This window comes from Mustelus asterias, chromosome 12 (assembly GCF_964213995.1).
Source record: "Mustelus asterias chromosome 12, sMusAst1.hap1.1, whole genome shotgun sequence".
Taxonomy (NCBI): Eukaryota; Metazoa; Chordata; class Chondrichthyes; order Carcharhiniformes; family Triakidae; genus Mustelus; species Mustelus asterias.
Genome location: NC_135812.1, coordinates 106,767,421 through 106,781,764, shown reverse-complemented (window position 1 = coordinate 106,781,764; position 14,344 = coordinate 106,767,421). Strand labels below are relative to the sequence as shown.

At 41.9% G+C, this 14,344-nt stretch overlaps 1 protein-coding gene across 2 annotated transcripts in view; it reads left to right on the top strand.

The window, feature by feature from the left end:
- The window catches only part of suz12b (SUZ12 polycomb repressive complex 2 subunit b), a 68,407-nt gene that overhangs the window by 17,382 nt on the left and 36,681 nt on the right, over nucleotides 1–14,344 (top strand). For both annotated transcript variants that reach the window (XM_078225820.1, XM_078225819.1), the window contains exon 4: nucleotides 13,587–13,655. In XM_078225820.1, the coding sequence (XP_078081946.1) occupies nucleotides 13,587–13,655 (69 nt within the window). The remainder of the gene's footprint in view (nucleotides 1–13,586; nucleotides 13,656–14,344) is intronic.

The following is a 14,344-nucleotide window of genomic DNA, read 5'->3' as shown; positions in this document are numbered from 1 at the left end:
AAATAAAAAATAATTTTGCCTGTATTGAAGCATGTTTTAAGAGGTAGGAGCTACCGATTTCTTTACAGCATCATTGAATGCTGCACTAAATACATCATTCTTGTATCAGCTTTGACTTTTAAATCCAACAGATTTTCCCTTTCAAGTACTTATCCAGTTTCTTTTGGAAATAACTATTGAGATTGCTTCTGTGATGTATTCCAGATCATAACCTCCTCACTGCATAATCTTTTATCCTTCACGTCACCTTTGAAATGCGTGCGCCTGTTTACTGACCTATTTTCTGCTATTTGAAGCCGTTTCTTCTTATTTAATCTACAGATGAAATTGTAAAGAAATGTTTGTCATCTTGTTAGTCTCTTGTGTGCAGTTTCTTGATCATTCTCTGTCCCAGACCAACTTATTTATAACTATATTGCCTCAGTATGGGAATGTTTTGCATTAGGTTTTAAAGTGCTCTGTTTCTTACAAAGGCACTCATCGTTGTTTACACCCATATAGTTTTGAAAGTTTACTTCCTGGAGCAAAGATAGGCAAGTACTTTGCCAGTGTTAGAAACTTTAAATGAAACGGAGGTATAGGTCAGTTAGGATATAATCAAATGGCGCAACCAGACCAGGGGCTGAATGATGTAATCTTCATAATGAGTGGAGCAATGCAAATTTCAAAGTGTTGTACACCATTTGCTCCTAAAAGCTACCCAGAAATTGCCTTCATTTGGCTTTTAAGATGCTTAACAATTTACAACTGCATGCAAATACCTTTTTGCTTGGCTTCAGTTATGATAAAGGTGCAATCCTTGTTGCTTTGTAATTTCCAATTGTGCACTGCGATGTGTGGTAGAGGGATTCTTGTTTTTTTCCCCCAATTTGTCTTGCAGATATTACTCCAGGTTCACTAGATAATTTTTAAGATAGAATTTGGCAGCTAGTCATTTTATTGAGTTTTGTGAAGTTTTGATTCACCTCCTGTTTTTAGAGGGATCTCTAGGTAGTTGAATCTAACTATGGTGGCAGTGAAAAGTAAATCTAACACAAGTCTGTGTACAGTTCCAGACTAGTCAAATGAGATTTCAAGGTAGTTTTGGGGATCAGGGCAACTGGAAAATGCATCTGGATCGGTGCAGTAAATTGTAGCAGCAGAATCTTCAGAAGTTGGTATGTGGGTTCTAATTCAGTTCATTTTCTATGCTGAATCAAATGATACTCTGAACCTGGGTAATTGACTTATAAAGGGTGGCACAGTGGTTAGCACTGCTGCCCCACGCTCCAGGGACCCGGGTTCAATTCTGGCCTTGGGTGACTGAGTGGAGTCTACACGTTCTCCCTGTGTCTGCGTGGGTTTCCTCCCACGGTCCAAAGATGTGGACTGGCTGTGCTAAATTTTCCCTTGGTGTCCAAAGATGTGTTGGCTAAGGGGATTAGTGGGTAAATGCATGGGGTTTCGGGAATTAAGCAGGAGGTTGGGCCTGGGTAAGATGCTGAGTTGGTGTAGATTTAATTGTAAGGATTCTGTCTATTCTATGAAATATTCTAAATTGTCGTGCAGGAGTGAATTCTAGGGTTAACATTGGCATTTAGGATCGATTTTTGTTTTCATTGCTAACTGCTGCAGGATTTGTCTTAGTTGATGAGCATACTGAGCTGTGTGGTGAGTTTGCTGACTTTTAAGTACCCTAGGCAGCTGTGGGGTGAAGATGTTTCTCATTTTTTCAGAATTAATTTTCTTCTCTGCTGCCTGCCAGAAAACGATTGAAACACTTTGTAAGTACTAACGCAACAACGGAGAACATTCATAAACTTCTGTATCAAGGTCACAAAATGTTTTTATAGTTAAACCATCTATATAAGGGGATTTTAAGCTGGTCTCCAAAGAACTCTTGTCAAGTAGATTGCAAATGTTTTGCAGCTTGTCATTTGTTTACCATGTTCTGTCCCTTGTGTACCAATTCTCTCAAGCTTCCTCCAAAAGAAATTAATAAATCTGCCATTTTATTTCAGTGCTTGCTCTTCAGTAAAGCTGACTATTAGTATTTATTCCTTACACCCAATGAAATATGGGATTTAAGTGTTGGCAGGACCACCATTTATTGTCCATCCCTAATTACCCTTGGGGAAGTGAGCTATCACCTGTATTTGCTTTTGTCCATGTGCTATTGGTCAACTCTGTTCTGTTGAGCCATTCCAACATTATGATCCAGTGACAGTGAAGGAACAGCGATCTAGTTCCAAGTCAGGGTTGTGTGTGACTTGAGAGGAACTTCTGCAGCTGGTGATCCCATGTGCCTGCTGCCCATTACCCAAAAGAGAGAGGTGGTAGGTTTGGAAGGGAGCCATGACAAATTGCTGAAATGCATCTGGTGGATGGTATACAAGTGTGCCAGTGCTGGAGTGATAATTTAAAATTTGTTTGTGTTACAAGTAGGCTTACATTAACACTGCAACCAAGTTACTGTGAATCCCCTAGTCACCAAATTCTGGCACCCGCTCAGCTACACCGAAGGAGATTTTCTTTAGCATGCCCAATGCACCTAATCAGCACATCTTTCAGACCGTGGGAGGAAACTGGAGCACCCAGAGGAAACCCACGCAGACACGGGGAGAATGTGCAGATTGTGCACAGTGAACTAAGCCGGGAATCGAACCCGGGTCCCTGGCGCTGAGGCAGTAATGCTAACCACTGTGCCACCATGAGTACTTAGTGGTGGATGGGTTGCTTGCTCATTTAAGTACGCTGTTTTGTCAAGCCTGTTGAGTTATTTATGTTGGAGCATGTCTCCTAAAGGCAAGTGGAAAGAATTTCAGCATGCTCCTTATTTGTGTCTTGAGCAAGCTTTGGGGAGTTGGGAAGAGGTTTGCTTTCTGCAGAATTCCTGCAAAACCTTTGTTCTTCCAACCATTGCATTTATGTGGCTTGGCCAGTTCAATTCCTGGTCAATGAAGTCTCCAGTGCCGCTGTTGAACATTAAGGGGAAGTGGTTTAATTCTTTCTTGTTGGAGAAGGCATTGCCTTGCACTTGTGTGGTAGAACTGTTTGATGTATTTCCACCTAAGTTACATCATTAAGGGATGCATAGTTTGCCACTGTGCCTCAAGTACTAATTACAGTCCTGCACAAAAAACTCCAATTTTGAGTTATTTCAATTTTGAAGTTTTTTTACTTGACCACAGAAATTGCTGCATGAAACATTACTCATCAGCTACAGCATTTGAAAGAAAAAATAGTATTACCCTAGCTTTAATTCCAAAGATGATTTTACACCTGGGTCAGTATAAATTATATTGCAATTTTGCATGAAATGTGGGTCTGACTATGGATCGGTAAAATTACATAGGATGGGATGTACAGCACTAATAGGCTCCTGCATAAAGTTAATGTTCCATATGAGTATCCTAACATTCCTAACCTGATTATGTTAATTTCGGGCACTTGTGCAGTGATGTGTACAAGACTAATGCATGTTCATGATTACTGCACTGGTGAACTCATCTGGTTCACGAATGTCCTTTTGAGAAGGAAATCTGCTGTTCTTACCTGGTCTGCCCTACATGTGACTCCAGAGCCATAGCAATATGATTGACTCTGAACTGCCCTTTGGCAACTCGGGATGGGCAATAAATACTGGCCAGCCAGCAACACCCATGTCCCACACATGAATAAACTAATCATACAAATGAACTGCAGCTTTATTTTACAGAGTCAAAAAAACTTGTGGGTCTAGGTGCACACTGAAATCAGATGTGAGGCACAAATGAAGTGTATCAAGCCACCTCTGCACTGTGGAACATCGCGTCTAGTTAAGCTTTAAATGCATAATAAAACATTTAAATTTTGGAATTGATACACACCCTCCACATGTTCATTACAATTTAAATTCACTTAATCACATCACTGGTGGGGAGTTGGCCTGTCAGTCGAAAATTGCCCAACGTGGTTAAAGATGATTCTGGGACAAATGGTGCCAACACTTTTGTGGAGATTTGACTGAATGTAATTGAATGCTTTTTTTGACCTATGTAAAGGCAAAGCATTCTGCAGTGCTTTGAGTTTGGGCAGAGAATACGACAAACTTGAGGATATTTTATTGGATTTGCCCCATAGACCTGGAAACAAGTGTAATCAAGAAATTAAAATAACTTAAAATTCAGCTGTGTCCACAGCACCAATTTAACACCCTATTACTACATCCATTTACAGTTCTGTCTCCGTGAAATCAGTTCCAGTATTGTCAGTTCTGCAGGTTACTTGACATCCCTGTGCCTACTTTGTATGAGTTTTCTCTTACTGTATTGTCCAAAGTACTTGATGGTTTTTTTGTATAATAGACAACTGATTATTTGGCACAGGAAACGATAACTGTATGAAGCTCACTCTTCTTTTCAGCAGTGGTAGAAATTGTGCTACAGTTAAGCCATTCAACCCACCAATAAATGTTATCTAGTTGCATGGATTGAGAAGGAACTTTGGGGAGGGCAAGTGTATCATGAGACCATGGATTTGCAGCTGGCATGTTAGTGAATTAACTAGCACAAGTCGTTAGATAATAAATTAATAGTTGATGGACTGCAGAGCAACACTTTTGTGCGGCACTGACAGCCCCACCCAGGCCCTATCCCCGTAACCCCACACATTTAGTGTCAGGGGATTGACAGGGTAAGAGGCAATTTACCATGGCCAATCCACCTAACCTGCATATCTTTGGACTGTGGGAAGAAACCCATGCAGACACGGGGAGAATGTGCAAACTCCACATAGACAGTGACCCAAGGCCGGAATTGAACCCAGGTCCCTGGCGCTGAGGCAGCAGTGCTAACCACTGGGCCACCGTGCCACCCCCTAGCGATCAGCTAATTTCAGTTTGAGGTGGTGTGTTACTGCAGACATCCATTCCAGTTCCCACTGGAATAACATGGGGCTCTTCTGCTTAAATAATTGATCCCACTGAACTTGGCAGTATTGGAGGAATGCTGGTAAACGCTGCTGGATCATCCTGCTTGGCTTGTTTGCATTAGTTTCTTTCTTTATGTGGTCTGTATGTTTCCTTATTTTTCTTCCCTGGAGGTCAATCCGATAGGATACCGGAACTGTTTTATTTTGTGTGCTATTGTAAATAGTTCTCTGTTCATAAATAGGTTTGCAAAGAAGTTAAAAGGGGGGAGGGGGGTGTGGTAGCTCGGCAGAGAGCAGTATGTGGCAGTTGAATGCAAGTCCAGGCTCGTAGAGCGGCGGTTAGAGTGTGGCAGTTGACCCCCCTGGGAGTTGAGTGCAGTGGTTTTTGTCGTTCTCCCTTGTACAAAGTTTAATTTGAATAAAGCAATTCAGTTACTTTCACCTGCCTAGTAGTTGTTGGGCCTTGCAGTTATTACAAAATGTAACTCAAACTGGGTGAATTTCCTCCTTTGTGTGATACTATTGGATCTTTTGCCAAAAGGGTCTGCACCGTTTAACGCCTCATCCGGAGTGTGACATCTGTGACGATGCAAAAATCCTTCAATGCCAACTGAAGTCAGTCCAGATTTTTGAACTCAAGTTCTGGATTGGGCCTTGAAGCGCCACTTTTTCGACTCGGCATGTTTGGCCAACAAGATTGGCTGACGCCACAAATCGGTGACTGATGGGTTTGAAGTTCAATTCAAAGTCAAGCAGCACACTGATGTTTTGATTCATCTGGTTTAAGTTTATGGCTTGGGGTGATTGTGTTGTCAGGACATAGAGTTTACAAGGCCCCCCCAGGGCATATTGACTCATTCCTATGATTACTCTGTTGGATGTTATTCAGAAAGGTCATAGTAACATTAGGAAAAGATGATCAGGTGAGAGGTCTTATTGTTAGTAGCTGGCATTGAGTAATTTATAACTCTTAACAGATGCTGCTCTAATGGTTAAATGCTTTGTCCATTGCGGTTCTGCAGTGCAAAAGGTGGATTTTGTCTTCAAAATGATTGTTATTTAGTGTTTTCTTTAGGTTAAGGTATCTTTAGCATGTGCTTGTTTGGTTCAGTGGGTTTGCACCTGGGTTGTTCCTGCTCACTGGATCTTGCTGTAAATGTAGTTATTGGGTAAGGGTAGGCATGGACTTGGCAATGCTTTTTAAAATCTTGTTGACTGATGCCCACACTCTAAGCTTCCAGTTTGTTGAGGCACAGGTGTCTTGGGTGCCATATCTGAATAAGATTTGGCACTTTCTGAAGCGGTCTGGAGAAACTTTAAAATGAGAAGTTTAAAGAATTAAATGCATATAGGCCCATTGTTATCCATATGGCACAGTTTTCTCATCAGAACGGACTTTTAGACTTGGTTAACTGTTCCTTTGCACTTATTCCTACACTTTACATGAATCCTTTACTTGCTGTTTCACACTTCCAACTTTTTTGAATAGGAAGTGAATCACCTGCATTTCCTTTTTCGGTTCTGATGATCTACCTTTTTAAAAGCCAGTGAACCTGCTTAGAAATTGCTAAAGCACAAAGATATGTGGCGATTACATGAGCAACACTTTCTTCAGGTTTCCCTGCATCAAAGTCATTGAGTGTGTTTTGTTGCAAATCTCTACCCATCTTTACTATAAATGTTTATATTTCTATACAGTTTCATCCCCTGCCATGGTACCTAAAATGACAGTAACTGAAGTCCACTAACATTGAGAGGTCACACAACACCAAGTTATAGTTCAGCAGGTTTATTTGAAATCTCAAGCTTTCGGAGCGCAGCTCCTTCAACCCTGAAACACCTGGATAACAAAGACATCTATGTCATTCTTATTTATTGACCACAGCTCAGCCTTCAACACCATTATTCCTACAAAACTCGCCTCCAAACTCTGTGGCCTAGAGCTCGGCTCCTCCCTCTGAGACTGGATCCTAGGTTTCCTAACCCACAGACTGCAATCAGTAAGGATAGGCAACAACACCTCCACAATCATCCTAAACACTGGTGCCCCATAAGTGTCCTCAGCCCCTTGCTGTACACTTATGACTGTATGGCCAAATTCCCTTCCAACTCTATTTTCACCACCGTAGTAGGTTGGATCTCCAAGTAATGATGAGACGGAGTACAGGAAAGAGATAGAGAATCTGGTGAACTGATGCAACAACAATAATCTCTCTCAATGTCAACAAAACAAAGGAGATAGTCATCAATTTCAGGAAGTGTAGTGGCGGACATGCCTCTGTCTACATCAACGAGGACAGAGTGGAAATGGTGGGGAGCTTCAAGTTTCTCAGTGTCCAGATCACCACCAATCTGTCATGGCCCCTCCACGCTGATGCTATAGTTAAGAAAGCCCACCAACGCCTCTGCTTTCCCAGGAGGCTAAGGAAATTTAGCACGTCTGCTATGACTCTCTCCAACTTTTACAGAGAAAGCATTCTTTCTGGTTGTATCACAGCTTGTTATGGCTCCTGCTCTGTCCATGACCGGTCCATCTCACAGACTCCCATCCATTGACTCTGTCTACACTACCCGCTGCCTCGAAAAATCAGCCAGCACAACCAAGGACCTCACGCACCCCAGACATACTCTCTTCCACCTCCTTCCATCAGGAAAAAGATACAAATGTCTGAGGTCATGTACCAACCGACTCAAGAACAGCTTTTTCCCTGTTGCCACCAGACTTTTGAATGGATCTATCTCTTATTAAGTTGATCAATCTCTATATCCTAGTTATGACTGTGACACTACATTCTGCACCCTCTCCTTTCCTCCTTCCCTATTTACTCTGAATGGTATGCTTTGTATAGTGTGCAAGAAACAATACTTTTCACTGTATACTAATACATGTGACAAATCAAATTCTTCGTCAGGTGAAGTGGAGAGAGGGCGCGCAGGTACAGAATCAATGGACAGAGTAATGTCTGTACTTATCTGTTGACACTGTGTCCGTTGACCTATGAGTATCGGGCTATCGTCACTCCTCATATATTCTCTTCCTGCGCACCTCTCTCCACTTCACCTAACGAAGGAGCAGTGCTCCCAAAGCTTGTGATTTCAAATAAACCTGTTGGACTATAACTTGGTATCATGTGACCCCTCATTTTGTCCACCCCAGTCCAACACTGGCATCACTAACATTCTGTATTACACCTACAATACATTAATGGTATTGTCACTGGACTAGTAATCCAAAGATCCAGGGTAATGCTCTGGGGATCCAGATTCGAATCCCACCATGGCAGATGGTGAAATTTGAATTCAACAAAAATTTGGATTCAAAAGTCTAATGACCATGAAACGATTGTTGATTATTATAAAATTCCATCTGGTTCACTATCCCTTTAGGGAAACAAATTTTCCCATCCTTACCTAGTCTGGCCTATGTGATTCCAGACCCATAGTCATGTGATTGACCTCTGAAATGGCCTAGCAATTCTGTTCAAGGGTAATTGGGAATGGGCAATAAATGCTGGCTCTGCCAGCGACGCCCACATTTCCCAGAATGGATGAGAAAAAAATTCACTGCCTGCATAATACCACCACCTCACTGCTGTATTTAACATGGATAACCATGCTGTCAGCTTCCAATCCCCTAATTTCTCCATTTGAAAATGTTCATTCAGCTGTTTAAATCCTTTTATGGTCCTACTGCTCTCAATCCCCGTTGCTGTCCTTCCCACACCCTCCCCCCTTCCCTCCTTGCAAGCGTAGCAAGTGCCTTCTCAGCGTCATACCTCCTTTGGGCAGCTGCTATGACCCCCACCCTCAGGTCTGCTGGCATCTATCTAGTTTTAATACCTGAATCATGCCAACTGAAGCAAGGCCTTATTTCCTGAGTAATCAGCTCGAGATGGTGCTTTCAGGAGATTCAAGAATGAATTAACTTCAATTTATCTAGTTCCTTTTGTGCGTAAGGCTGTCACAAAGTGCTTCACAGCAAATTAATTATTATTGAAATGCAAGTGCTATACACAGCAAGGTTCCTTCTTGACACTTCATATTAAGCAAATCTGTAGTTACAAATCTCTGGACGTCGGCAGCCTGCCCTACCCTGTGAAAGAATGCATGGGTACCAGATCCATTCGAATATCAATCCATCCTCTGAAATTAAATGCAGATTTGTTCTGTCTATGAGCTTGGGGTCTTTAGTGTTGCTGGAGACTGACTTAACACTTCAATGTCAGCACAATGTATCAGAAAGCTGGAACTTGAGCCAGAGTGTTTCTTCGTTCATTTCATCTATCTGCTGAAAATTTTAGCACTCTGATGGTGGTTTCACAGGTGCTGTCTGGACATTGGTACTTTGCTATTCTTGCGTGTTTTTGACGAGTGCTATCAAGGTGCTTTATTTCACACCTGAGCCTAATTCCATTTTGTACACTTATCTTGCAGGAATTCTCTTCCCAGGGGTTCGCTGAGGCAGCGCCTCTATTGCTCATTGGCTGAGATCTATTAACTCTTCATAGTTTAAAGATAAAACCTGAATATTCTAGTCTGTATAAGCTTAACTACTCCCTTGTTGAGCTTCCTATATCTTGGGATCTTGTGGTCAACAGATTTAAAACACAATGTGTCTAGCCCTTTTAATTTCTCACCCAAGTTTCTCCCACTATTATTTCAATGTGAGCTAGGAAGTTATAGCTGAAGTTAAATACGTCCTCTAGTCAATGATGGTGTAGTCTAATTTTGGCACCTCCCTGCTGCTTGTACAGTAGAGCAGCTCCTGTTCTCCAACCATCTTCTGAAATAGATGTGTTTTGCCATTTAATGAATAAGTAATCAAGTTAAATATGTATTTTAAAAGCTGTGTGGCTGCAGCATTTCTTAGTTATGAGTTACAGGGTGAATCTGCCATATTTAGAATTCAAACTTTCTGCTTGAGACTAAAGGTGACAATTTACATTAAAATGTTAAGCTGGACGTAGTCAAGCTAAAGGAACAATAATATTTAGACAAGCTTGTTACTGGTTCCTGTACTTGGGATGATTTTTAATCGTTCTTTTACTAAATGAAAATCCTGTTTTGACACATTGTAATTTGTTTTGATGTAACTATTAAGGTACATAGAGGGGAACCGGTAGATGCTGGATTTCCAAAGGGCATTTGATAAGTTGTCACAAGTTAGTAGGCAAGGGACTCATGGAGCCGGGGTAATATTTTGGCATGGATAGAGAATTGATTAACAAAGCAGAGTGAGCAAATGGGCCTTTTTCAATTTGGCAGATAGTGGAGTGCAAGGATCAGTGCTGGGGCCTCAGCTATTTACAATCTACATTAATGACTTGGATGAAGAGATGAGGAATGTATCATAGTTTGCTGATACCAAACTAGGTGGGAAGGTAAGCTGTGATGATAGAGGTTGCAAAGAGATACAGAAGATGAGTAGGAAATAAGATGGCAGAATATATTTTTTTTAAATGTGCAACTTGTAAATGAGAGACTTGGGTATGCTTGTTCAAGGAATGCATGTAGATGCAGCAAGCAATTAGGAAGGTAAATGGCATTTAGACCATTATTGCAAGGGGATTGGAATATTAAAATGAAGTGTCAGAATTGTCCAGAGTTTTGGGGATACCACAATTGGAATTCTGTGCAGTTTTGGCATCTCACATTTAAGAGGATATACTTAATTTGAAGGCAGTACAGCGAAGGGCTGAGGTGGTTGTCGAATGACTGGCTAATTAAATTGGGCTTATGTTCTCATTCAGGACGAGAGATGTGCTCATAACATACGAAATTTTTAAGGGGTTTGATAGGGTAGATGCTGAGAGATTGTTTCTGCTGTTCGCTGAGTCTAAAACAAGGGGCATGGCCTCAGGATAAAAGAGCTGATCATTTAGGACTGTGATGAGAATAAATTACAGGCTTGTGAATCTGGAATTCTCTACCCCAGAGTTTAAAGTTTTGAAATTTATTTATTAGTGCCACAAGTAGGCTTACATGAACAGTGCAATTAAACCTTAAAGCTCATCAAGATAGATAAATCCCCGGGACCTGATGAAATACATCCCAGGATGTTGTGGGAGGCTAGGGAGGATATTGAGGGTCCCCTAGCGCAGATATTTGAATCATTGAAAGCCACAGGTGAGGTGCCTGAAGATTGGAGGGTGGCAGATGTTGTCTTTCTTTAAGAAGGGCTGCAGGCAAAAGCCTGGGAACTACAGGCAGGGTGAGCCAAACATCTGTAGTGGGTAAGTTGTTGGAAGGTATTCTGAGAGACAGGATCTACTGGCATTTAGAGAAGCAAGGACTGATTAGGGACAGTCAACATGGCTTTGAGTGGAAAATCATGTCTCATGAAATTGAGTTTTTTGAAGGGGTAACCAAGAAGGTAGATATGGGCAGTGCAGTCAACATTGTCTACATGGACTTTAGCAAGGTAGGTTGTTGCATAAGGTTAAATCTCATGGGATCCAGGGTGAAGTAGCCAAATGGATACAAAATTGGCTTGATGACAAAAGACATCGAAGTGGTTGGTGAGGGTTGTTTTTCAAACTGGAGGCCTGTGGCCCGCGGTGTGCCTCGGATTGGTGCTGGGTCCACTGTTATTTGTCATATTAATGATTTGGATGAGAAGTTAGGAGGCATGGTTAGTAAGTTTGCAGATGACACCAAAATTAGCAGACAGTGAAGAAGATTATCTCGGATTACAATGGGACCTTGATCAATTGGGCCAGTGGGCTGATGAATGGCAGATGGAGTTTAAGTTGGATAAATCCGAGGTGATGCATTTTGGTGGATCGAACCAGGACAGGACTTAGTTAATGGTAGGGCGTTGGGGAACAGAGATCTAGGGGTACAGGTTCATAGCTCCTTGAAACAGTCACAGGTGGACAGGGTGGTGAAGAAGGCATTTGGCATGCTTGGTTTCAATGGTCAGAACATTGAATACAGGAGTTGGGGCGTCTTGTTGAAATTGTCATTGATAAGGCCACAGTTGGAATACTGTGCACAGTTCTGGTCACCCTGTTATGGAGAGGATATTATTAAACTAGAAAGAGTGCAGAAAAGATTTACTAGGATGCTACCGGGACTTGATGGTTTGAGTTATAAGGAGAAGCTGGGACTTTTTTTCCTGGAGCATAGGAGGCTTAAGGGTGATCTTGTGGAGGTCTGTAAAATAATAAGGGGCATAGATCCGCTAGATGGTCAACATCTTTTCCCAAAAATAGGGGAGTCTAAAACTAGAGGGTTTAAGGTGAGGGGAGAGATATAAAAGGGTCCAGAAGGGCAGTTTTTTTCACAGGGTGGTGAGTGTCTGGAACGAGCTGCCTGAGGCAGTAGAGGCAGGTACAATTTTGTCTTTTAAAAAGCATTTAGAAAGTTACATGGGTGAGATGGGTGTAGAGGGATATGGCCAAACGCGGGCAATTGGGACTAGGTTAGTGGTTTAAAAAAAGGGCAGCATGGACAAGTTGGGCCGAAGGGCCTATTTCCATGCTGTAAACCTCTATGACTCTTACTGTGAAAATCAGAGGGTTGAAATGCATTTAAGGCTGGATAGACAGATTTTTGGTGTCTCTGGGAGTTGAAGCCCAAGATGAACCATAATCGTATTGAATGGTGGAGCAAGCTCTACGGGCCTGGTGATCTACTCCTATTCCTTTGTTCTGTCTGTTAAGTAATTCATTGGCAGTAAAACATTTTGGGGTACTCGTGAAAGTGTGAAAGTACAGTGTTCATTTTTTCTGGCACTGTCTCACTTGTGCATTCTTTCCCTCCAGTCCAAACAAGTTGTAAATTCCAATTGTTAAATTGTTCAATTCAGTTCTGATGGATGGGAGTCTGCAACATTCTGTATAAATGCTAACTGATCTGTGTTTCTAGTGTTTATTATTTTTGCTTCAGACTTGCAGCGTTTGTTTTTATTTGGAGTTTGGAGTCTAGTTTTAGACTCTCCTTATAACTCAAACCTGGCTTTTGGATGTTAAACTGAGGCCCCACCTGCCCTGATGTGGGTTTAAAAGATCCCATTGCACTATTTCAAAGAAAAGCAGGGGCGTTATCCTTGGTGTCCTGGCCAATATTTACCCATCAATCATAGAGTCCCTCCAGTATAGAAGATGGCCATTCAGCCCATTGAGTTTCTACTGACTCTGGCAAGTGTGTCTTACCCAGGCCCCCTCCCCTGCCTTATCCCTGTAACCTCTCATATTCACTATGGCATCTTGGACACTAAGTTTGCGATTTAGCAAGGCCAATCCATCTAACCTGCATATCTTTGGACTGTTGGAGGAAACTGGAGCAGCCAGAGGAAACCCATGCAGACAAAGGGAGAATATCACACAGACAGTCACCTGAGACTGGACTCGAGCCTGGGTCTCTGGTGCTGTGAGGCAGCAGTGCTAACCACTGATCCACCCCATTGCAAAAACAGATTATCTTTCATTATCGCACTTTTTAATAAGGTGGCAATAGAAAAATTGGCTGCCTTGTTTACTATATTACAAAAGTGTTTACACAAGTACTTGACTATCAAGCACTTTGGGATATCCTGTGATCACAAAAGGCACTATATAAATGCAAGTATTTTTCTTTAAAGTGGGACTGTTCAAACTGTCAAACTAAGCTGAGTGGTGAATATAGAAATCTGTGGAAATTTTGCCATCAGCATCTATGTTAAATATATACATGTTTTTTTTAAATTGCTGCAGGAAAACCTTTAAAGTGAATGATATGCTGGCCAAAGTAGAGAAGATGAGGGGAGAGCAGGAATCTCCCAGGTAAGTTGGTTTCATAACTAGTGAAACGATGGTACATTTTGATATGTGGTGTTGCTTGACCTTCAAATTTATTGGAACCTGACCAGCACATCCAGCCTGCAGTCTTTGGCTCCATACAGTATTTTCTACCAGCTATCTGCAGAAATAATCAAAAATAGTCAGTGTTGAGGAAGAAAGCAAGAGCAGGTTGTCTAGAGAACGAACCTTTCAACTGTTGGTTTGCCAAATCTGTTGAATGGTAAAATGTGCTTAATCGGCTGGTAGACCTCTGTCAGGAGTTAATTAACAACCAGTGGGTGCAGTGTACAGGCTGAAACTCTGGAGAATTGGGGAATATTTTTCCTTTTGTTAAACATGATGCACCATATTTTCTCATTCCCCATAGCGCTGGAAAGAGTGCAGAGGAGATTTACCAGGATGCTGCCTGGTCTTATGAGGAAAGGTTGAGGGAGCTAGGGCTGTTCTCTCTGGAGCGGAGGAGGCTGAGGGGAGACTTATTAGAGGTTTATAAAATGATGAAGGAGTTAGATAGAGTGAACGTTCAAAGACTATTTCCTCGGGTGGATGGAGCTATTACAAGGGGGCATAACTACAGGGTTCATGGTGGGAGATATAGGAAGGATATCGGAGGTAGGTTCTTTACGCAGAGGGTGGTTGGGGTGTGGAATGGACTGCCTGCAGTGATAGTG